Source organism: Neophocaena asiaeorientalis, unplaced genomic scaffold (genome assembly GCF_003031525.2).
Source record: "Neophocaena asiaeorientalis asiaeorientalis breed wild unplaced genomic scaffold, Neophocaena_asiaeorientalis_V1.1 scaffold669, whole genome shotgun sequence".
Classification (NCBI taxonomy): Eukaryota; Metazoa; Chordata; class Mammalia; order Artiodactyla; family Phocoenidae; genus Neophocaena; species Neophocaena asiaeorientalis.
In genome coordinates, this window is record NW_020174694.1 from 1,048,986 (window position 1) to 1,071,199 (window position 22,214).

General features: G+C 40.2%; 1 protein-coding gene and 1 pseudogene across 2 annotated transcripts in view; both read right to left on the bottom strand.

Moving 5' to 3' along the window:
• Positions 1-22,214, bottom strand: part of MYOM1 (myomesin 1) — a 129,568-nt gene that overhangs the window by 83,921 nt on the left and 23,433 nt on the right. For both annotated transcript variants that reach the window (XM_024758955.1, XM_024758954.1), the window contains exons 3-8: positions 19,225-19,453; positions 18,406-18,563; positions 7,534-7,626; positions 5,507-5,595; positions 5,333-5,395; positions 1,545-1,709 (exon numbers count right to left, since the gene is read on the bottom strand). In XM_024758955.1, the coding sequence (XP_024614723.1) occupies positions 1,545-1,709; positions 5,333-5,395; positions 5,507-5,595; positions 7,534-7,626; positions 18,406-18,563; positions 19,225-19,453 (797 nt within the window). The remainder of the gene's footprint in view (positions 1-1,544; positions 1,710-5,332; positions 5,396-5,506; positions 5,596-7,533; positions 7,627-18,405; positions 18,564-19,224; positions 19,454-22,214) is intronic.
• Positions 8,850-10,292, bottom strand: LOC112409057 (BTB/POZ domain-containing protein 10 pseudogene; annotated as a pseudogene).

The window sequence follows — 22,214 nt, forward strand, 5'->3', positions numbered from 1 at the left end:
TGATATAACTGAAAGCAACATCAGTCACTCTTTGCAAATGCAAGATCATAAATTAGTTTTGATTTTTTTTATTTTAAGAAGGATCTTTCTGCTGATGAAACTATTAATGCAGCTGTTAAGAGTATTACATAGTCATAGTAATATACAGCTTTATACGTTATAGTATTATATGGTTACGGTGCTATAAAGTTAACATTGGGTTAATCTTATGATAAACTATTTCAAAATATAAATTTTAGTACTCTAGAGCTGACGATTCTTTTTTTTTTTTAAACATCTTTATTGGAGTATAATTGCTTTACAATGGTGTGTTAGTTTCTTCTTTATAACAAAGTGAATCAGAGCTGACAATTCTTGAGGAACAATTTTTTCTAGAAAGATTTAACTCTTTATACAAATAGTTTCATGTAAGTCTGAATTTAATTTTAAATGTAAATTTACATAATTGCATCCTAATGTTTTCTCTTACATGTCCTGTAACTTGTGGTCATACAAGAAACTGAAAATGACTTCATGATTTGTATATAATTCAAATGCCTGTTTATGCATTCTCTCACTGTATCTTTGATTATGAGGAAATTTTAATTTAAAAATTATCTTTCTTGTTAATAACTGCTTCATCCAAAGTTTCGTATGAAAATAGTATTCTTTTTCATTGAATGTGACAATGTTTAAACTTAATTTTTATTTCCAAGCCTGTGAATGTTTGCTTTGCAATGTTGTGGCAGTTTTCATAACCAGAGTCTAAACTCTGAATAATACTAGCTGCCTTATGTGCCTTACTGCAATGTCTATGTACATGCTTTTATTTTATAATATCTTACGGACAAAGTTTACTGCGTGATTGCTGGCAGTTCCTGTCACGGTGCTCAGGCGAGGAAGCTCATATCCGTGCAGATCCCACAAATATGCATTCTGGGGGCGGACGGGCAATCTCGGCTCCCACGGTGGGCGCCCACACTGCCCCACGTGGGACCCCTCCTCTCCTCTAGGGCCACGCCGTCCAGCAATGTTGCTGCTGCTGCTGCTGCCGTGACTGGTTTCACTCTGGGCCCAGGCCCTGGTCTCAGCCATGGTCTTGGGATGGCCCAGACTGCCCGGTGCCCACACATGCACTGAAGTTCAGGCCAACTGCATGGTGAGCATGCTGACCACCACCCACCGTGCCTGGGGACCAATGGGCCTGCTCCATAGTCCCATTGGACTTCACTGGACTCCGCTTTATTTTACCAAATAAAATTAACTTAGAAAATGAATATACATCCACCTTGCAAAATGAGAATACAATTTTTTGTAATCCTTTCCCTATATTACTTGGTGATAAGAAATTATAATCTCCACAAATATATTGCGAAAGTTCTGCTACTCTGATATATGTGTAAAAGCTTTTGTAACATCCAAAAGGTTATGTCCTCTAACGTTCAGATTCTGCCAGCTCTGATAAAGAGAACTGCAGTCTTATGGACATTCATGCTCTGGGGCCAAGCCTGGGCTGTGACCTTCTGCAAATAAGAACCTAGTGAGAATTCATTAGTAAGGCTCACCATTTCGGTACCACTGGATCTCCGGCTGGAAATGTTTAATTTCAGGAGTGATAACTACACGGCAGCCTAGACTCATCGTCTCGCCTTCTCTCCCGAAAGACACATCAAACTTGTCATCAAAGTGGATCTCAAACTTGGACGCATAACCGTAAGGGGTCACAGCAACTGGGCATAACAAAAACAAACATCAGTAATTTACTTTTTGTCATCAAAGAGACACAAGCATTTTAATAAGCACAGGCAGAAAGCAATCACGACAAACCTATCAAGCGACTTATCTGGGCAAAAATTAAGTCTTATAAAAGAAGTATGTAGCATATGCACATATATCATTATATTGAAATGGAAATTCTGTGTATGGAAATTCTTGCTTCATTGGTCAGATAAGCTAAATGCTTATTTTTACTATTATAATTAATAGAATTGAAAAGATCAGGTTTAACGCCTTACATAAAATGTAAATGAATACCACATTTAGCTTCGACTTAGATATGGCTGCAATATATGCACATTAAAATGTTAGATCCTGAGTTCATTTAAACTTTACTGCTTGTACTCTTGGAACAAATAGCCATATCGATTTCTCATAAAAATAGAGTTTTTTAGTAAGTGGCTTCAGCTTCTTTGATGATCTGGGTTAAAAAAATACAAGAAATATCAATGGGAGAAAACAAAGTTTAAAATACCATTCTTAGAAATATCTTATTTATAGATTGAGTCAATACCTGCACCATAAACTCTCCTAGGTTTTATTTTCTCTTTTCTCAAAGGAAAGGGCCTGGGAAAATAATGACTATTTTTTGATGGCTTCCTGCATGCCAGGAACTTCACATTTGACATGTCATCTAATCCTTGCAAAAACTCCATGGCATAGTTACTAGTTTTTCCTCTCTTTCAGGTGGGGATATAGAAGTTCACAAATATATATAGCTAACGCAAAGCTTCCAAAGGCATCATGTGTGAAACTGAAATTCAAATGTATAACTGCCCAACTCTAAAACTTAGGCCCTTTTTCTCCTTATTTCAATTCTCTTCCTAAGACCTCTTCGAATTAATTTGAAAATGCAAGCTAACATTTATTGAGTTCACCTTGAGCCAAGTATTGTTCCAAGTGTTTAATACCTATCAACTCAATTAAGCCTCATAATAACCTATCAGGTAAGTACCATTATTATTCCCATGTTATCGATGAGAAAACAGCAGCACAAGGAGACTAAATAACTGCCCATATGCACCCTGCAGACCCAGGATTTACACTGGCAGGCTGTTTCCAGAGCCTGTGCTCTCAACCAATACTTGGGGTTGACTTGACTTTGTGTGTCCCCAGGCAACCACTCACCAACAGGGAAATGACTTCTCTTTGAAGCGTGTGTCCCATCTGCCCCATTTTTATATGATGATGTCCCACTGAGATCAAAACGCAAAACAACTTGAACAGATCTTGTTTATTGGGAAGTTGGTCTGGTTCCAAAGCTGCCTCAGGGAGTAGAGATAAGGGTTATAGGGAGGGCCTGGTTTAGGTCAGGGGTTGGCATATCTGTGAGCCAACTCTGGATTGCCTCCTGTTTTGTACCATGAAGAATGGTTTTTAACTTTTTTAATGGCTGAAAAAAATCAAAAGAAGGATAATATTTTGTGACATGGGAGAAGTCATAGGAAATTCAAATTTCAGTGTTCATAAATAAGGTTTTATCTGGATACAGCCATGCTCATTCATCTATCTATTGCCGATGGCTGCTTTTGCGTAACAGTGATAGAGTGGAATAGTTGTGACACAGACCCACACAGCCTAAACTATTTACAATCTAGTCCTTTACAGAAAATGTTTGCCAATCCCTGATTTAGAATATGGTTGGTATTAGAAAGACCAGGTTACAAGTCGCTATTCTACCATTATGCGTGGTCTTGACCCATGATTTAATCTCTCTAAATTGTTTCCTCATCTGCATAGCACAGATAAAAAGGCACCCAGTTCATAAGCTTTGGAGAGCATTAAATGAATCAATGCATATAAAAAATGTCCTAGGGGACTTCCCCGGAGGTTCAGTGGTTAAGACTCTGAGCTTCCACTGCAGGGGGCATGGGTTCGATCCCTGGTCAGGGAATTAAGATCCCACATGCCGCACGGAGCAACCAAAAAAAACAAAACAAAACTGCAAATCACCAGTAAAGGTGGTGGTGCTGTCTCCCAGCTCAAAAAAAAAAAAAAAAATGTCCTAGTACGGAGTCTGGCACAACTGATCAATATATATTAACTACTAGAGCAGAACCAAGGGCAGGGAGCTTTATCCATGATATTTACCAGCATATTCCAACCACCTAAACTGGTACCTGGCACACGGTAGATGTTCAATAAATACTAGTTGAATTAATGAATAAGAGCCCTCCGTTCTCTATGTTGGGAACAACTGCACTCAGTTCAGGAGCCAGAGGAGGCTCTGAAAGATTAAGAAGTCAGAGAGGTTAGGTTGAGCTGGGCTTTCAAACTTTGGCTTGATGGAGAAGAGGGGAATGGAAAAAACATGGATGATGATATAGAAGTGGGACTGAACAGGATACGTGTGGAGGATTGTAGAACGACTAATAGGCCAATCTTGGGGACACTGGGGATAAGTCATAGTTTCAAATTTCCCAGTTATTCTATCTCAATATAAATCAAATGATAGAGAAGGACATGATTTAGGATGTGTTCCTTCTTCACTCTCACCCATCATCCCCTCTTGCCCAGGTGATTGATACCAATGATTACAATTTAGAATATTAAAATTAGGAGCCATTCCATGAAGTCGATGGAGTAGGTCATCTATAGACATCAAAGTAATTAGTTAGGTGAAAAATTGAACCATGGGAAAGTATTTTCATCAACCACTTTTAAAACTACCACTTATTTTTTAATGTTTGGAAAATAAGAAGTTCGGGCTTGACTACTGTTTTCAGTCTGAACAGTGTAAGCATCCAATTACTTGAACAACAATAAGGATTTTACTTTTATTGCCACCCATGAAAAGAAGTTCTGATATAGATGAAATGATTGAAGTTCACAAATTTACAAATTACTATGGATTAGAATATTGTTAATAATTTGTTATTAAACCACATTTAGACCTCATTAAATTGCATTTCATAAATTAATGTATTTATTCATTCATCATCAAATACTACTCTACATCAGGTGCTGGGGTTTAAAGATAAAAGGTCCAGCCTTGCCTTCAAGTGTCTCATGGGTCAGTGGGAGAGAACAGTTAACAGTGTCCAGTGAGATAGATGGTCTTATGAAGGTGCCACAGCTTCACTGGGGGCACCGAACCCTGAGTGGGTGGGGCCTGGGGTGGCAGTGGGGTCAGACATGGATTTCTCAAGGAGTCGATACTGAACTAGATATTTAAAAATGAGTAAAACTGCTCTGATATAGTCCAGACTGTGTGTGTGTGTGCGTCTGTGTGTGTGTGTGTGTGTGTGTGTGGTTAAATCAATCTGCACAGATTTGTGTAATGATCTTTCTCAATTTAAACACAGAAAGACTTAAAAGCATTTTAAATGCTTTTAAGACTTAAAACCATTTTTAGCCTGTCACATCTGGGCATTTATAAAACCAGAACAAAGCAATTATATGCAGAAAGAGAATATAGTAACCAAAGAATCTGAAAAAATAAAACCAATCACAGGTAGTATTACACACATACTAGCATATATTATAATATAGACTATGTATTTATTTCGGCATTATGGAACAGCTTATTACGCAGTATTGTACAGAGATGACACAGCAAATATACTTTGAAACTTACAGCTGAGGGGCAAGGTGGAGGCCCCCGCATGGAAGCGAGTCTCATCAAACTCTCCCTTATATCCTAGAAGAGAAAGCAGAAAAGCATGCCAACTGTTCCTTGACTTTATTTTTTAGCAGTGAGAATAATTTTTTTTAAAATACACTTTGAATAAAACAAGTTCAGCAAACCTACTCTTTACCACAACCGAAGCATATGCTGAAAGCTCTCCTTTAACATTCATCGCTGAGGCACGGTACTGAGCGGTGTCTTCAAAATCACATCTGAAAGAACGGATGGAAATGAGTGCCCAGTGCAGTGACACTCCTGGTACAGTCGTCACTCAGCAACCGCGAGGGATTGGTTCCAGGACCCCCATGGATATTAAAATCCGTGGATGCTCAAGTCCCTTAAGTAAAATGGTGTAAAATAGTCGGCCCTCAGTATCTGCGGGTTCCACCTCCTCAGATACGGAAGGCCGATGTAATTGCTAGCTGTTTCATCAAGGATCTCTTTGCTAACAAGCCACAGGGCAAATCACTGACTGACACATAGCTCTTTGGCACTCCTGATAAAGCTACTCTCTCTGACCCAGCGCCCTGTGGTGTGTTATATAGGTCAACAGATCTATCTACCAACAGCTATAGTCCACCGTGACCCTAGCCTGGGTTCATTTAAAATGTCCCCCCCCCCAAAAAAAGTCAACAAAGTGTCAAGTATATAAATTACAGTGTGAACAGTGTGATGAAAAATTGGTCTAAAGTTGTATCAGGAGCAGAAAACGTCCAGCCATGTACCTTTGGAGGAGGTAAGACCCTGAACACCTTGGGGCCTCCCTCAGGGTGGGTTTCAGTCTGGGGGGCTACAGGGTGATGAAAAGACAAAGAAATAGCCTCTCCTTATAGACGCCCACAGACTCCCTGAGCCACAAAACGGATCCCAGTTAGTCTAATGTGCTCTAGCCTCAAAGTACAAATAAGTTGTTTAACTTTCAATTCTGCTAAGGTTCAGGCCCACAGAACAACACAAGAAGTGCCATTTGGAAGTTCCTCTAAGTTATAATGCAGAAATTGGGATGCTGTTAATGGAGTAGAGAGAGAAGGATCTCACATAGAGATGAACAGGCTAAGATTTCAAAGAAGGCTGTTCTGTGCCTTATCACTGCCAGTGTTCGTGTTCTTCATTGTTCCTCTGGGTTTAGTTTCATTTGCAATATCTTAATTCTTGTTGAAATCTACAGACATCAGTAGAACCCCAGGAGGGTCAATACAGTTGCCTTTCCCATAGCTATTTAATTATAAAGCAACCACATAGCTCACCGCCACCTCAGTAGAATCTCCGACTGGCAGAATGGATGTAACTTTAGGAAGGGGTCAATGCTTGGCAAAAGCCCCAGAGTCCCAGGGTTCTTTCTGCTTGAAGCCCAGCATCACCTGTGTCAACTGCTCTGACCTGAGAAGGCTATGAATCTCTTGAGATCAGAATGACGTAATTTATTTTTACTTTGACATCTCAGCATGTCATGGTTTTATTTGAACCGAAAATGCTGGCAGCTTGTTTAACTTTTCCATCCACATAACTAGGCTTGGATTTCAAGACCACATTAGGAGACATGATAAACCTTTGAAAACTTGGAAATTTTGATGTGGATTCTGCTTTCAAATTTTGCTTCTGATTTTGCTTTATAAACATCCCAATGTCAGGCTCTGCGTCCATCTACAGGCTGACAGGGTGGGCACATAGTTTCCCACAGTTCCTGGTGAGCTGAAGGAAAGAACAATTTCTCTAAGTACAGCTTACTTTCAATGTCACCCACCCCAAACTTCATTGGCCTTTACTGATTAAAGGCAAAAGTGTATAGTGATGGCATAGATTTGGAACTCTGAAAGGATAACTGAATATAAATGCCTACTTATGTAACTTATTTTCTTACTAATGTCTAAGAAAAACTCTCCAGTATATAAAAGGATAAATAGATACAAATGAATTTTTCCTCGTCGTCTTTGACTAAATTCAAGTAAGATCACTTTGGGAGGTAACGTGGGCTTGGTAAGAGTGTCATGCTTATCGCTCTTTGGTGTGCACCAAGAAGCAACGTATGGGACTGTCCCCCATCCTGATCACGCTGCATTGGGAGGAAAAGGGGACAGTCGTTAACTGGAGCACAAATTGCCACCCTAAGCAATTGCTGGGCAACACACACAGACCCTGATGTCTCTTACGCGTTTATCTCCAGAGTGTGCACTCCATATCGGCTTTCGATAATATACTTTCCAGGGTTTGCATGGACGTCTATTGGCACCTGGTTTTTATACCTATGAGACAAAGGAAACAAGGTGAAGTAAGTTGAGGTGTAAATAGATTCATGATTAAAAGCAACACACACACAACTGTTGTTCTTGAAGGAACACCTGTAAACACAGCACTGAGGTCGGTAGTGGGGTCTGTTCAATAAATGCAAATAAAACACATTATAAATATTATAAAACTTCTTTTTCTTAACATTAAAACAATGGAATTTTATTTTGATGAAAAATGAGTTTACAATCATTTAGTAAATGAAGAGCAAACACTTCATTTTCCTATCCCATAACTCGAAAAAAATCATTAGTGAATAAATATCTGTGAACAGATTAAGGGTAAGGCAGACTGGATAATAAACCACCTGAAGTTCACACTCCCTGCATGTGACTCACTTGAAAAGGATGAAAATGGCACTGGAGATAACTGATAAGATATGGCCATTGAATCTCATCCTAATCATTCAAATAAGCCCAATGATACTCATTCTTTGCTCATCATGGGCAGCAAACTATACACGTTTTACCGAAAGAATACTTTGATAGAAGCACTTTTTTAGATTATATTGTGCATCACGATTATTAAAATGGCTTGAACAGTCCCACTTAACCACCATATATAAAGTGCAACTACATAATATTCTACATTTTACCTGGGGTGTGATGAATATCAATCTAGACTGAAAGTACCCCAGCTGCCAATTTCCGCCACTTCTGAAAAGATCTAGATGTGTGAAAAAGGACTGTTCCCCCATACAAAGAACCAATTTCACAAACCTACTGGTAAACCAATACATTTATATAACTGGATCCTCAAGATGCTAGAATTGTAGTCATTTAAAAAAACATTCAGGGCTTCCCTGGTGGTGCAGTGGTTGAGAGTCCGCCTGCCGATGCAGGGGACGCGGGTTTGTGCCCCAGTCCGGGAGGATCCCACATGCCGCGGAGCGGCTGGGCCCGTGAGCCATGGCCGCTGAGCCTGCGCGTCCAGAGCCTGTGCTCCGCAGCGGGAGAGGCCACAACAGTGAGGGGCCCGCGTACCGCAAAAAAAACAACCAACCAAACAAACAAACAAAAAAACCATTCAGCCATCCAACCATTTTAAAAGCCATGGTCTTTAAAGAAGTTTACACTGCAGTACCCTAAACACTGTTCTGTGCATCTCACAATGAAGGGAGTGGCCTTGCAGTGCAGGGTGAGGGGGGTGCAGCACGCTATGGTTTCAAGGAACATCACCATCACAGCATCGGCTTCTGTGCGTCAGGATCGAGGTCATTGCTGCTAGAAGGGGGATGGAGAGGGAAAATATCGAGCTCACCCATTTGAGGAGTTGGGTGCATGACTACCAGCTGGTCCTGGGGAATGTCAGCTGCAGCTGCTGCAAGGTTGGTGATAGATTTACTTTTTACACACTGAAAGTCTACACACCGGCTCTTTCCTTCTTCCTTCTCCCAAGACATTCGAATAAAGGGTCTTTGGACATAGTTGTAAATCACTTCTGGGCAGCCCCCAGGCCTTTTCTTTTACTTTTTTCTTTGTAGGTTTTATTTTATTATTTTATTTTCTTTTATTCCCAATCCAATCTTCTTAAGACCCCTCTCCATCAAAACTGATTTGGCCACAACTCTGTTTTCAATGTGCTTGAAAAATCTATATAATTTTGTGCTATAAATAATTTGTGAATATTATCCTCCCATCTGTGGTGGATACTCTTCATTCCAATCAACCACATCATCACCTGTAAGCACCACTATGTGGCATTCCCGTTCACCACTCTGGGCACTAGCTACCATGAGAGGCAGAGTCATTTCTTCCAGGTAAAATTCAAACTGTCTATGGGCACCATCATTTGATAACGCATGCATTAGGGCACTGAGATCTCTACATTTAATAGTACTATATTCAAAAGAGATACAAAGAGAGTCCCATGGTTCTCTCAGTTCAGGAATAGATATGCCATCGGGACAATGGATTATTCCTGTTTTATAGTAATCCAGAATAGCTCGAAACACAGTAGAGCCAATCCCCTCTGCCACCTCATACTCTCCCTTCTCTCTGGGACATGTAGAGTTATGTTCTCTGCCAGACCCAAACATCCTGCCCAGCACTGCGTATGGCTGAGCAGTAAAAATGGATGGGTCTACAAAAAATTTAGCGTTATCCACTATTAGTGTCACTCGTTCTGACGTTCTTACATTCCAACCTCCTTCTTTTGCATTTTCATACACAAACACCATTTCCCCAGATGTCTTACAGCTACCATCTGAACTTGACTGACTACTGTTTCTGCTGCTGTTCCCAGCACTGTTCCTGGAACCATTTGGAGATGCTTTTTGAGGATGAGGACTGCTTGGACGAGAGGAACTGTGATCTTTTTCACATTCAACATGGTGCTGTCATGTTGAAGTAACATTTCTAATACAAGGAATGAGCTGAGATTCTGTTTTTTCGTGAGATGAATCTTGTGATCTGTCACTTGACCTTCGTCTATCTCTTGATCTCTCGTTGAGAGAGATCAAGTCACCATGTAGACTCATTTTGGTGTGAGCAACAACTCCTTTGGCAACATGTGGGGGAGTACTTGAATGTTTATAAAGTTTACGATGTGTACTATTCAATTTCCGATCCCAGTTCTCTGGATCACTGGAGTTACTGTCATAAGGATGAGTCCATCCTGCCATCCCACTTCAAGCTTCCTCACATTGCTGCTCTGAAAGCACACATGTAGCACCCATAACCTGTAGTCCCCCTTGAGTGTCCAGGCGCAGGCCGGGGCCGGCGACACCTCTGCTTCCTCCCCAACTGGATCCCTCTGGAGGTGTCTGTGGCCGCAGATGCTCTGGCGGCTGCGGCTACAAGAGCTTCCCCAACAGGTTGCAGGCCGGATCCTAGGCTGCTTCTCGCCTAAAACTTCTTGATGAATGTGCTCTCCTCTCCTCCATTACAAAAATTACGTTCAAGAAGTTGGCCATTCACAGCAATGTGGTTGAATCTTGCATGTGTAATGTTGAGTGAAAAGAGCCAGACACAAAAGAGTATAATGATTGCTTTTATGTAAAGTACAAAACCAGAAAAGACTAATTAATGCTGCTAGAAGTCAGGAGAGTGATCCCCCCGGAGTAGGGCAGGGGGGATTAAGGAGACATCCTGGGTACTGAAATTGTTTGGTTTCTTGATTTAGGTGCTGGTTACCTGCGTGTATGCAGTCTACAAAAACTCATCAGAGTTCTACATTTATATGTGATACGTACTTTTTAATGTGCATATGATACTTCAATAGAAGATCTAAAAAAATAAGAAAACAAAAACTTGCCTATTGCTGACACAACAGAGAGGAAGGCTTTGAGTGGTTTTTTTGTTGGCTGTCTGTGTAGGATGAAAGCAAAACATTCTTCCCACTAACATTCTTGCATGTTGTTCAAAACCTTGTCATTGCATTGAAAGCTCATTATATTTGTTTTACTCTTTTGTGAGCATAGCTCTCCTCTTGGAAGAACTTAAAATATCAATCATGAAAGAAAACTACTGACAAATAGGAGCTGAAAGATTCCCTTTCTCTGACTGGCCATCCTTGGTGAAGCCCCTTGAGAGGCTGGCGCTCCATGGAGGGGCCTCTCCTGAGACACTGTCTCCTGAGTCTGCAAGGGGCACCTTCTTCACCACGTCCTCAGGTTCTCAGTAGCCAGTGGCTATGGTGCTGGACCAGGCTTTTCTGCTTAAGCCATTTTCTGTCCCAAAGAGGAGCTGGACTTCATTTGATTCCCTTTAGGACACCCCACTTCACTTGTGCAGACATCGCAAATAATGCTAATAACCATAACGGACACAAAGTGTTTACTGTGAGCCAGGCAAGTGCTTTAAATTCAATCCTCACAACAACCGCACGAGATGGTACTACTTTTAACATAGTAAAGTAGTAGCATTTTCCAGATGAAGAAACCCAGGCATGGATTGCCCCAGCTCTCATGGCTAGAACAGCAGATCTGGGATTTGCACCTAGGCAGTCTGGCTCTTGACAACATGGGATGCTTCCACTTTCCAGCTGTTCTCTATTTAGCTGCATTTTATTTCTTTAGATTTCTGGACATGGTTATAAGGAGGTTTTGGAGCAGGGCAAGTTGTGGAAAGGGAGAGAAAGAAAGGAAATAATCTTCAGCCAGTCCCTACCTCTTCCCAGCTTGTACACTCATACACACACACACACACACACACACACACACACACACACACATGCACCCTATGTCCCTAAAATGCATCATTTTTTATACTTTAAAAAATGTACCATTCTCTTTCTCCACCTAGCAAAATCCCAACTCGTCCTTCAAGGCTCTGATCAAAGGTCACTTCTTCAATAATCTCTCCCTTGAAATCCCATACAATATCATTTCTGCCTGTCCGCATTGGTGTTACTTGGTTCAAATGGAAATCTATAACATTTATCAAATTATAGTTGGACAAGTGTCACTTCTACTAAGGTGTGCGTGCCTTGAAGCTGGGGATTGTGTCTGATCCCTACTTACTTCTATTGCCACCCTCAAGGAAGTAGGCATCACAGGCAAATATTAGGCACTCAGTGTTTGCTAAATTGGATTGAACAGAGTTATTGGGTAACACCATAGATTTAACTGTGCTTCCTGATTTGGGGCCGAAGGAATGGAGTTCTGATAAATCCATCCTTCATGATATGGATAATTTAAAATAAGTGCATGTGAAGAAGGTGTGTTGAGGCTCTTTGTGTCCCGGTTCCCTAGGATGTGAAACGGGAGGGTGGACTGGCTTAGGAATCGCAGCTGCGTAGCAGGTGTAGGGGCACAGCCTTCTGCCCCACCCTTGGGAGCCATCCCTAGCTGTTTCTGACAGCCCAGAAGCAGTCTCAGTTAGCTGTCTCCCCACAGGGCTCCAGGCAGACAGGACTGTTTGATCAGAGATGGCGTGTAAAAAGAAATCTGCGGCCGCTCCTAATCTGGAACATTCCTTGCTTTGATGAATGACAGGGTAGAACATGTTAATCAGCATGTCCTCCTGACTGAATTGGTTTAGGTCATTTCACACTTGACTCAGAAGCTCCCTCTTGCTCAGTTTTCTCCTTTGCTGTGGTGTTTTCAGTATTTCCTTCTAACATAAGAAGAGAAATATGACACCCAGTTCTGTGTGGCAGGTGCTACTTGACCAAACAACTGAGTGACACTCTATTTGGCTTCTGACCAAAAACGTTGTTCATATTTCTATAAAGTTTGAATTAAAACAGCATTTGCAGCTCCCAGGCTTTCTTCACTTTCCTTGTCCTTCTGTCCAATCCGACTTAGCACCTCAATGCCTTCCCCCCGATTCCCCGACCCCCAGCTAAACAGCCATGGCTTCTCTGTCTCTGTCTCTGTCTCTGTCTCTCTCTCTCTCTCTCTCTCTCACACACACACACACACACACACACACACACACACACACACACACACACACACTTTGAGAAGCTTCCATTCTCTCCACTGGAACTCCAATGTCAGTGTAAGAAGCATCTGTTTTAAAGCTGCAGACATGGATTAAATGAGGAAGTGATTCAATTCTATTCTCCAAGGAATTCACCTAGCTAGGCGCTCAGGTTCAGAGTCATTTGCGATTGGCTGTCTTCACCATAAAGTCAGGGGAGAAAAGTAGGATTTGAGGCCTGCTCTGTATATGCTTCACAGTTTGTTACTTCTGGAAAATGAAATTCCAAACTGGTCAGTCACTGGCTAATTTTGGAGAGTTATCTACACCCTGGGGTTATTTGTCAGAGGGTTTCTGAAATTCCTGTGAACATTTAGCTGTACACCATTTTCCTTATCATTTTCATGTAGAGTCTATGAACTAGTTAATGAGCTTCTGTTACAAGTATTTCTAGAATAATACTCTTCATGAATGTGTGTAAAATACACACTTAATTCCTCCAAACAAATGTCTGTTTGGATATTGGGCTGACTTTGATAAGAAGGGATTACAGTGAAAGCTCTTTGGCAGTGTAAAGCATGGTCAAACAAAAGGGCTTCACTCTAACTTTTCTCTATCAGCAAATAATGCCTGCCAAAATGATCCTTTCATGTTGAATACCCCTACGAGTGTGGTTGCTACTTAGAATGCAACCCTACTGTTTTGAATAAATAGCTGTTACTTTAAAAACCAATTAGCTGAGAGAGAGCTATTCCATTAGCATAGAATTTGGACTTAAATAAATAAGAAAAATCTAAAATAAAATCCCAAACCCTTATACCTGGGAAGTAATTATAAATAAGTTTTAACTATTTTAAAAGCAGGCTGTTTTCCTAAGATAATATGATAGTAATTGCTAAATTTAAATACATTGTGAGTAACTCTAATCTTGTAAACAAATTCAATACATGATTCTATCATGGAATTTGTGAATTCACATAATTTGCAAAAATAGATTAAGGCTTTTCCAAATCTCTGGACTCTTCCTAAGATACATTTCTTGTACTACTTTATTCCCAGGTTTTGAACTCTTATCATGCCTAATGACAAATATCTTTGTCTATTTGACAGTGACTTCAGGGATAATCTGAAGAATTTCAAATATGTATTTTTAGGTGTCTTGCGTGAGGATCTAGCCCAGTAACCACATACACATCTGAAAACGTGGGTATTGAGTGAGCATTAGACTGATACTAATCCTCTCTAACACATTGCTCCAGGGAGTTTGTGTGAGTCTCCCTGCAGATTACAATCCAGGCTTCCATTGAAAAAACTGATTTAGACTTTGGGCTCGAAATGCAATTAAATCTGGCTCTTTTTTTAAAGAAGGAAGTGTAAAATTAATGCAATTCTCTCCTTCTCTTAAAGAGAACTTTTCTCCCTCATTTCAAATAGTTTTTACAATTTGACTGGGCAATACAGGCATATGGTTCAAGGACCAGAAAATATCAGGGTGCCCGGGAAACATTCTCCTTCCTCAAACCTGTCTGCCTTCTGCCCAGCTCCTCCCCACAGCTAACTGTTCTCCTTAGATTCTTACATAGCCTTCCAGAGCTTCCTTATGCAAGTAATATGGATACAAACATAAATGTTTTTCCTCCCCTTTTAAACCAATATATAGCCTATTAAACAAGTTATTATATAAATATAGCCTATTAAGTAAAACAGCTTTGGTTTTTCACCACATATAGATTTCTCCTTCTCTGTTGACAAGCCCTCCTTCAGGATGGCCTGCTTCACTGTGGTGGTGCAGCAGCATCATCTACAGCTAACTTTTCTACTGGACGCAAAGCCCACAGGCCTCCTTCTGCTCGGAAAGTGAGCTCAGCGCCTCCACACCGGGCCCTGATGAATGATGGGCGCGCCTGTCAGTGAGCGCTCCCTGGCTACCCTCTAGATTCCATCCAGACGGATTTAGTCAGTACGCGGGGTTGGCCAAAGAGCAGCTGCTGTGTGTTGATACCATTTGTTAGACCTCAGGGGCTTCCATGACCTGAGGGTGCCCAGTGGAAACCTGGAACTGAACCCTCTTTGGAAAGGAGTCTGAGGGAGCCAGGCCCCAGGCACACATGCCTTTGAGAGCTAAAGGCTTCAAGCGGAGGCATCACAACTGCCCGCAGCAACATCACACACTTATTTCTGTACTTTCCCTTCTTCTATTCAGTAAGGTCATTCTCAATTATTTCTTTCATACTTATACTCAGTGTCAGGCCCAGGAAGCTCCAGCTGGGTACCAAAGAGGCATAAATGCCAGCAAATTAGTCACCACCAACCGTGGTTCTTGCTAGGTCGTGGATTCCCTGCTCATTGAGGGGAAGGATGCTCACTGAAGATCGCACACTCTGGACCAGCAGCTTGCAAAGTAAATTAGAGCTTCATTTCATGATTATTTTTAAAGAGGCAACGTACCCAGCAAGCTATAATTAACCCTACATGGAAGTTTACTCTCAGAGATGGATTTACCTTGAAACCAGTGAAGCTCAAGTTTCAGGGTCTCTCATCAGCATGCGTCCCCATAAGGCTCTGTGCCTAATGCACATGACTTAACTTTATATTCTTTTTTGTAAAAGTGCTCCTCAAATTGTATAACTCTTATGCCCCACAAAACCTGGATCTGACCTTATTTATTGCCACAGCCAATTTTCAGTTATCTGCTAGCTGATTGTCCAAATTTCAGCTTTATCCAGGGGCAAATCTTGCTTGCTAAATAAGGTGAACTATTTTCTTAGTGGTCCACTGGTTCTTTTGTTTTCATATTTACTTCTCACTTGACTTGCAAGGCAACAGGACTTTCTGTGAAATGGTCTGATCCGTCCCTACTGGGAGAATTCTTGATACAGAATGGATTTGACTTCTCCAAGCACAAAAGGGGTCACGAGAACTAGAGAAGGTTTGTTCCAGTCAACGGACAGCCTCCCAAACAGCCTCCCAATCGTTCCTGAGACAAATCTTGTCTCTGTGCCTTTGTTTTTGATTCAAATGAACCCCTAGGCCATAAAATTCATACGTTAAGGAAATAAATACTTCAAAGCTAAAGGTGAAAGATTTGAGGGATCAATCATACTTCTTCTCAGCCCCATTAGTGAAGATAACTAAAAACTGACAGTATGGGCTTCCCAGGTGGCACAGTGGTTGAGAATCCACCTGCCAATGAAGGGGACACGGGTTCGAGCCCTGGTCCGGGAAGATCTCACGTGCCACGGAGCAACTAAACCCGTGCGCCACAACTACTGAGCCTGCGCTCTACAGCCCGCGAGCCACAACTACTGATCCCGTGTGCCACAACTACTGAAGCCCACGTGCCTAGAACCCGAGCTCTGCAACAAGAGAAGCCACCGCAATGAGAAGGCCGCGCACTGCAACGAAGAGTAGCCCCTGCTCGCCACAACTAGAGAAAGCCCGCATGCAGCAACGGAGACCCAACGCAGCCAAAAAAAAAAACCCAAAAACTGACAGTATTTCTATTTTCCAATTTGACTGGAGTTTTACGGGATGACAATTTAGTCATCTCATATTTTTTCTGTGGCATTTTAATCTTTTTTGTTTGTTTTTATTTTTTTAACATCAACATATTTACTCATTTGCTTATTTTTGTTTGTTTTTAAATCACTCCTTTTTCAGCCCACAAAGCACTATGTAAGGAGTTTAATCTCTAACAGAATTAGAGCTCTGCCTTTGTAGAACCCTATTACTCTGGCTTAGTAACACCATCAGTGGTACATGGCATGTTTGTATTCTAGTTGCTGAGTATTTAACGGAATAAATAAATGCTTAAGAAATTAATATTTACCTCCTAGAGATTACTTTGGATTCTTTTGAAAATCATCTTTAACTCTGATGTTTAAAAATCAGGAAAACAGAGATAGGACACTGTGTAATACATATATCTACTTAAGGACTCCAATGATTCGTTTATTGGTAGTACATTTTAATTAATGAAAGATGAGAATTTTTTTTACTCATCAAGTAATTTTTTTTTTAAACATCTTTACTGGAGTATAATTGTTTTACAATGGTGTGTTAGTTCCTGCTTTATAACAAAGTGAATCTCAAGTAATATTTCTTGGAGCTAAAAATTTGTTATTCTTTACGTATTTCTATAGGAAAGTTTGGATTTTTTCTGAGGTGGGAAATAATCAGTTTTTTAAGAGGAAATGTCCCTTTGATAGGTCAATTTGTGCAACTCTATAGGTAGAGAGAAAGGTGGGCAAAGATGGACTGATTCCTAACTTACTATAGTATACTCTTATACTTTTAAAGCTTGGAAATTGATTTTTTAAACTTCATTTTCATCTAAATATGTTCCTACATTTCTCATCTTTGTTTACTATAAATTATTTGCCTTGGTAATATAGAGCTGGCTTTGGTTTCATTCTTTGGTTTTCAAACTCAAGAACCCTGGAAAGAGTTTACATACAAGAAAAACTGTAAGTAAATCCAATATTACCACAGGCAGATTGATATCACAGGTGAATTTTTAAAAAACACAACTCACCACCTGCTCCTTAAGAATAACCTTAGCTAGCAGTTTATCTTGTCAGCCACCTCCATTATGCTAGCCAGGTGTCCAAAGAACATTAGAAATAACAGAAAAGAGAGGAAGAGACAGGCGCTCTTTGGGTGACAGTGCTATTCTATGAAGTGTTTATACTGTGACATAGGGCATATTTACCACCACTCCCGAGGATAAGGGAACTGCATGCAAAATACCCCTGTCGGAGAAGAAGACGGAAAACGCCTTTTAAAACTGGCTCACAATCCTCTTCAGACTTCTGCTCTCTGTGGCAGACATTCATGCCGTATGATGGGAGAGTTATGAGTTTAGGGATCACAAAGTCATTGACAATTGCAATAGGATATATAATGGACGGAAAAAAGGGGAGCTTATTCGTTATGGAACAAAAATTTCTTCAGGCCCCATAGTTTTAACAGCTCCCTCTATTTTTTGGCTTTAGAAAACACATTAAGACCTCAGCTCATGTGAGGAGTAGAGATGGAGCCCTCTGGGTCTTAATTACTTTTAAAAAGGCAGTATCGCTTCTCATCACAAAATGATACCAAATAAATATGCTGACTAAATTTTAACACTTTATATAAGATAAAGATCCATTCATATAATAGGATTATAAAGTATCATAATAAATCGTAATGGATGCAAGACTCTACTTTCCTTCCATACATGTATTCTTTCTTCACTATTTAAAAAATCTATTCAAATTTGTAGATGCTTTCACTGACTTTTGCATATTCACAATGTCACATGTTTTCACAAGAGGTAAAATTAACTTTGAGTAATCGATTCTATGAGAAATTTTCATAACGATAGCATACCATGTGAGACGAGGTTCTGGCCAGCCGGCTACAGAGCAGTGTAATTTTACATTTTCTTTCTCCCAAACAGTGTGGGAACGAGGTTTAATGACAAATTCAGGAGCATGGAGAAGACTATCTTCATTCAACTTTTTATGATATGCCTCAGTTTCTTCTAACTGAAAAAAAAATCAACACATTATGAAATCAAAGTAACATGTGCTACAAAAATGTAATGTAGAAATCAAAATGATCATTTTTTTCATTTGGAGCCTTACTTTTGCATTCATTTCAAACGAATTCCCCTCACCCCTTTTGAAAACAAACACATCACTTAATTTTTAACATTGTAAGCCTGAGCAACATATTTTACTTCTCTAAGGTGGATTTCTTAAGGTTCTTCAAGAACTTTAATTTCTATAGAACCTAAAATTTCACAGAATTTAAATATTAAGTGTGTCTTTCTTTGACCTATACATTTTGATGTCTTTTTCCTTTTGTTTCTCCGCAAGACCACATATTTCTTCATTTGAAGCTAATTAATCTATATTAACACACATATACACAATGTTACATGCATTTCTACTTTTTAAAATTAATATTTATTGGAGTACAGTTGATTTACAATGTTGTGTTAGTTTCTGCTGTGCAGCAAAGTGAATCAGTTATACATATACATATATCCACTCTTTTTTAGATTCTATTCCCATATAGGCCATTACAGAGTATTGAGCAGCGTTCCCTGTGCTATACAGTAGGTCCTTACTAGTTATCTACTTTATATATAGTGGTAGCATTTCTACTTTTGTAAGTTATATTAAATTGTTTTTTTTTTTTTACCGTTTTTTTCAGTGACAGGTGTTCTGCCTTTTCTCGAATTGCAACTTTCCTCGACTTCTCAAAACCTTCCTCCTGGCGAAGCATGGATGTGGACTGTTTGGATACTGTGGACTGCTTGGCTGCCGTGACTCCTTCCTCTCTAGCAAGGAGATTCCTCTGGGCTATGTAAGCAGCAGCTTCTTTAATTCTTTCTTCTTCCGTGTCTGTAATTCCACTGACATGCACTTGGCTAAAATATAATAACAGCGAAATATGGATATTGCGGATGACAGTGATGAGATAGCCCAATTTTACCAAGTTCAAAGTGCCTGACCTCAGATGCTGTACACTGTGCCCAAAGAAAACCTGACATAGAAAGACCTGGTAAATAGGAGCTAACTCTTCACACATGGCAGTGATCTTCACCTTAACCAACAATAATAACCACAATAATACTACCTATTCCGGCTGTGGTGCCTTGACAAGTGCTTTTTACATACATTGTCTCATTTTTCCCCACAACAACCCTTTGAAGTAGACTGTACCCTCTCTACTTTAGATACACGGCAACAAGACACGGAGAAGTTAGATAACTTGCCCAACGTCATTTCTTTGGTTTCCTTAGTGTGTTTAAATATGATTTAGTCTATAAAAAAAGATTAAGTTACGACTTCCTTCCAGAAAAGACGATATTGTGAAATGACAGACAGTTGTGTGGCTGTGATTCTGATTTTCGACCATGTGCTTGATCTGGATTCTGTAACTCAGATGATGTAATGCATTGCCCAGACGTGCTGCACGCAGAAATCAGTTGTAAATTTACGTGAGATCCTTAAGCCTAGTGGGTTTCCTTTCCATGATAATAAAGGTTGTGTGTGTGTATATACATATTTAATATGACAGCCTTACTTTGTGCTTACACACAGCCCTGTTGTAAAGAAATGATCAAACTCACAGCTGAAGTGTCGATGCTGACAAAAGTGACTTGTTTTTACTCATAATTGATGATGATGATGGCAAGTGAGTGGCTACATCCCAAAGTGCTGTGCCTAATATAGTAGTTTATGATTGAATTTGTGCTGTGATTTAGTAATATTGTTTAAAATATGTGGATTATTTTAAAGCTCCTTCAATACCTTTATCGTCAGTCCTATTACATGTTTCAGTGAGGAGTATGTTGATTATATTGAAGATTCTCTTGAAATTGAGTCTCCTGAGACCTCTTAAGGCAGAATTGTACATTTGTTTTTCTTATAAGAAAAATGACTTCAAACTTCAAGCAAACACTGCCATTGTGTTTACAAGTCCCTGGCACCTGAATCTATATAGTTTGCTGACGAGTAGGACACAACATTTGCACAAGTTTGGAATTTCTCATGGAATATTACTAAAACATCTGGTAGACAAATTAGTCCACCTTGCGTTTTACTCAACTTAGTGAGTAAATTTTAATTTCTTTTCCCTTCTCTCTATCTCTCCAAATATTAGTAAGTAGTCTCTACCAAGGAAGCTATCTGCTATAATTTAGGGGGAGAAAAAGGAAGATGGAACATTTTTAGCTTAGTGTCCTGACATAATTACCTCTAACTTTTCTTTTTGAATGAGATAGGAAGTGCATGAATTAATAAGTGAATACAAAACAAACATAATGAGAATCTACTTGGAATTCTCTATAGAGGCTAATATACAATATAGAGATTTGAAATGAGGCTTGTAATATGATTCAATATGTATAGTAATGGAGATTTGAAATGAGGTTTGTAATATGATTCAATATGTATAGTAATGGATTATATTCAATGCTAGTCCGGCCCCAAGTTGAGACAACTCTAAGTGAAGTTCACATACCCTTTAACAGTGGATGTGCTAACATAGCTCTAGAGGGCAGAATGGAGTCATGGTTCCCCTGCCTTTTCCATTTGCAAATAAGGTAAACCTTGGGGAAAAAAACTGTAATTATTTGACAGGAAAACTCAAGTAGGGCTTCCCTGGTGGCGCAGTGGTTGCGAGTCCGCCTGCACTCAAGTACACTTAAAAATATATTTTTGACCCAGGACAGCAGGCACATTTGCCTTTAAGTAAATATAAGTGCATGTCAGTTGTAACCCTGCTATAATTTGGGTACAAGAGCAAGAATATGATACTAACATCAAAAACACACTACTGCAAATTTAAAATAAATTTAAAACCTTTCCAGGGCTTCCCTGGTGGTGCAGTGGTTGAGAGTCCGCCTGCTGATGCAGGGGATATGGGTTCGTGCTCCAGTCCAGGAAGATCCCACATGCCGCGGAGCGGCTGGGCCCATGATCCATGGCCGCTGAGCCTGCGCGTCCAGAGCCTGTGCTCCGTGGCGGGAGAGGCCGCAACAGTGAGAGGCCCGCGTGCAGCAAAAAAACAAAACAACAAAAAAAACAAACAAAAAAAACCTTTCCAATACTCTATATCTGATGATTTCAATTTAAAACCTGTTGCTGACATAAAGTTAGTTCTACTTATCAGACTATAAGAAGTGGAATTTTCGGGCTTCCCTGGTGGCACAGTGGTTGAGAATCCCCCTGCCGATGCAGGGGACACGGGTTCGTGCCCTGGTCTGGGAAGATCCCACATGCCGCGGAGCGGCTGGGCCCGTGAGCCATGGCCGCTGAGCCTGCGCATCCGGAGCCTGTACTGCGCAACGGGAGAGGCCACAACAGTAAGAGGCCCGTGTACCGCAATAAAAAAAAAATTTTTTTTTAACTTAAAAAAAAAAAAAGAAGTGGAATTTTCAAGTGCCATCCAGAAGAAACCGTATTCTCCAGAAATATACTACGATTGCATTTGCCAATCCTAGGGGCACTCTCAGCTCATCCACTACCAGCCATGTGACTTTCAGCAAGTCACTGAGCTTAGATTTCCTTGTCCAAAAATTGACATATTAATATCTCTCCAGGGCTGGATGGAGGACTTAGCAAGCTAGTTTATATAATGCACCTAGAGTGATTCCCAGCAAACAATAGGTACTCAGCAAATGT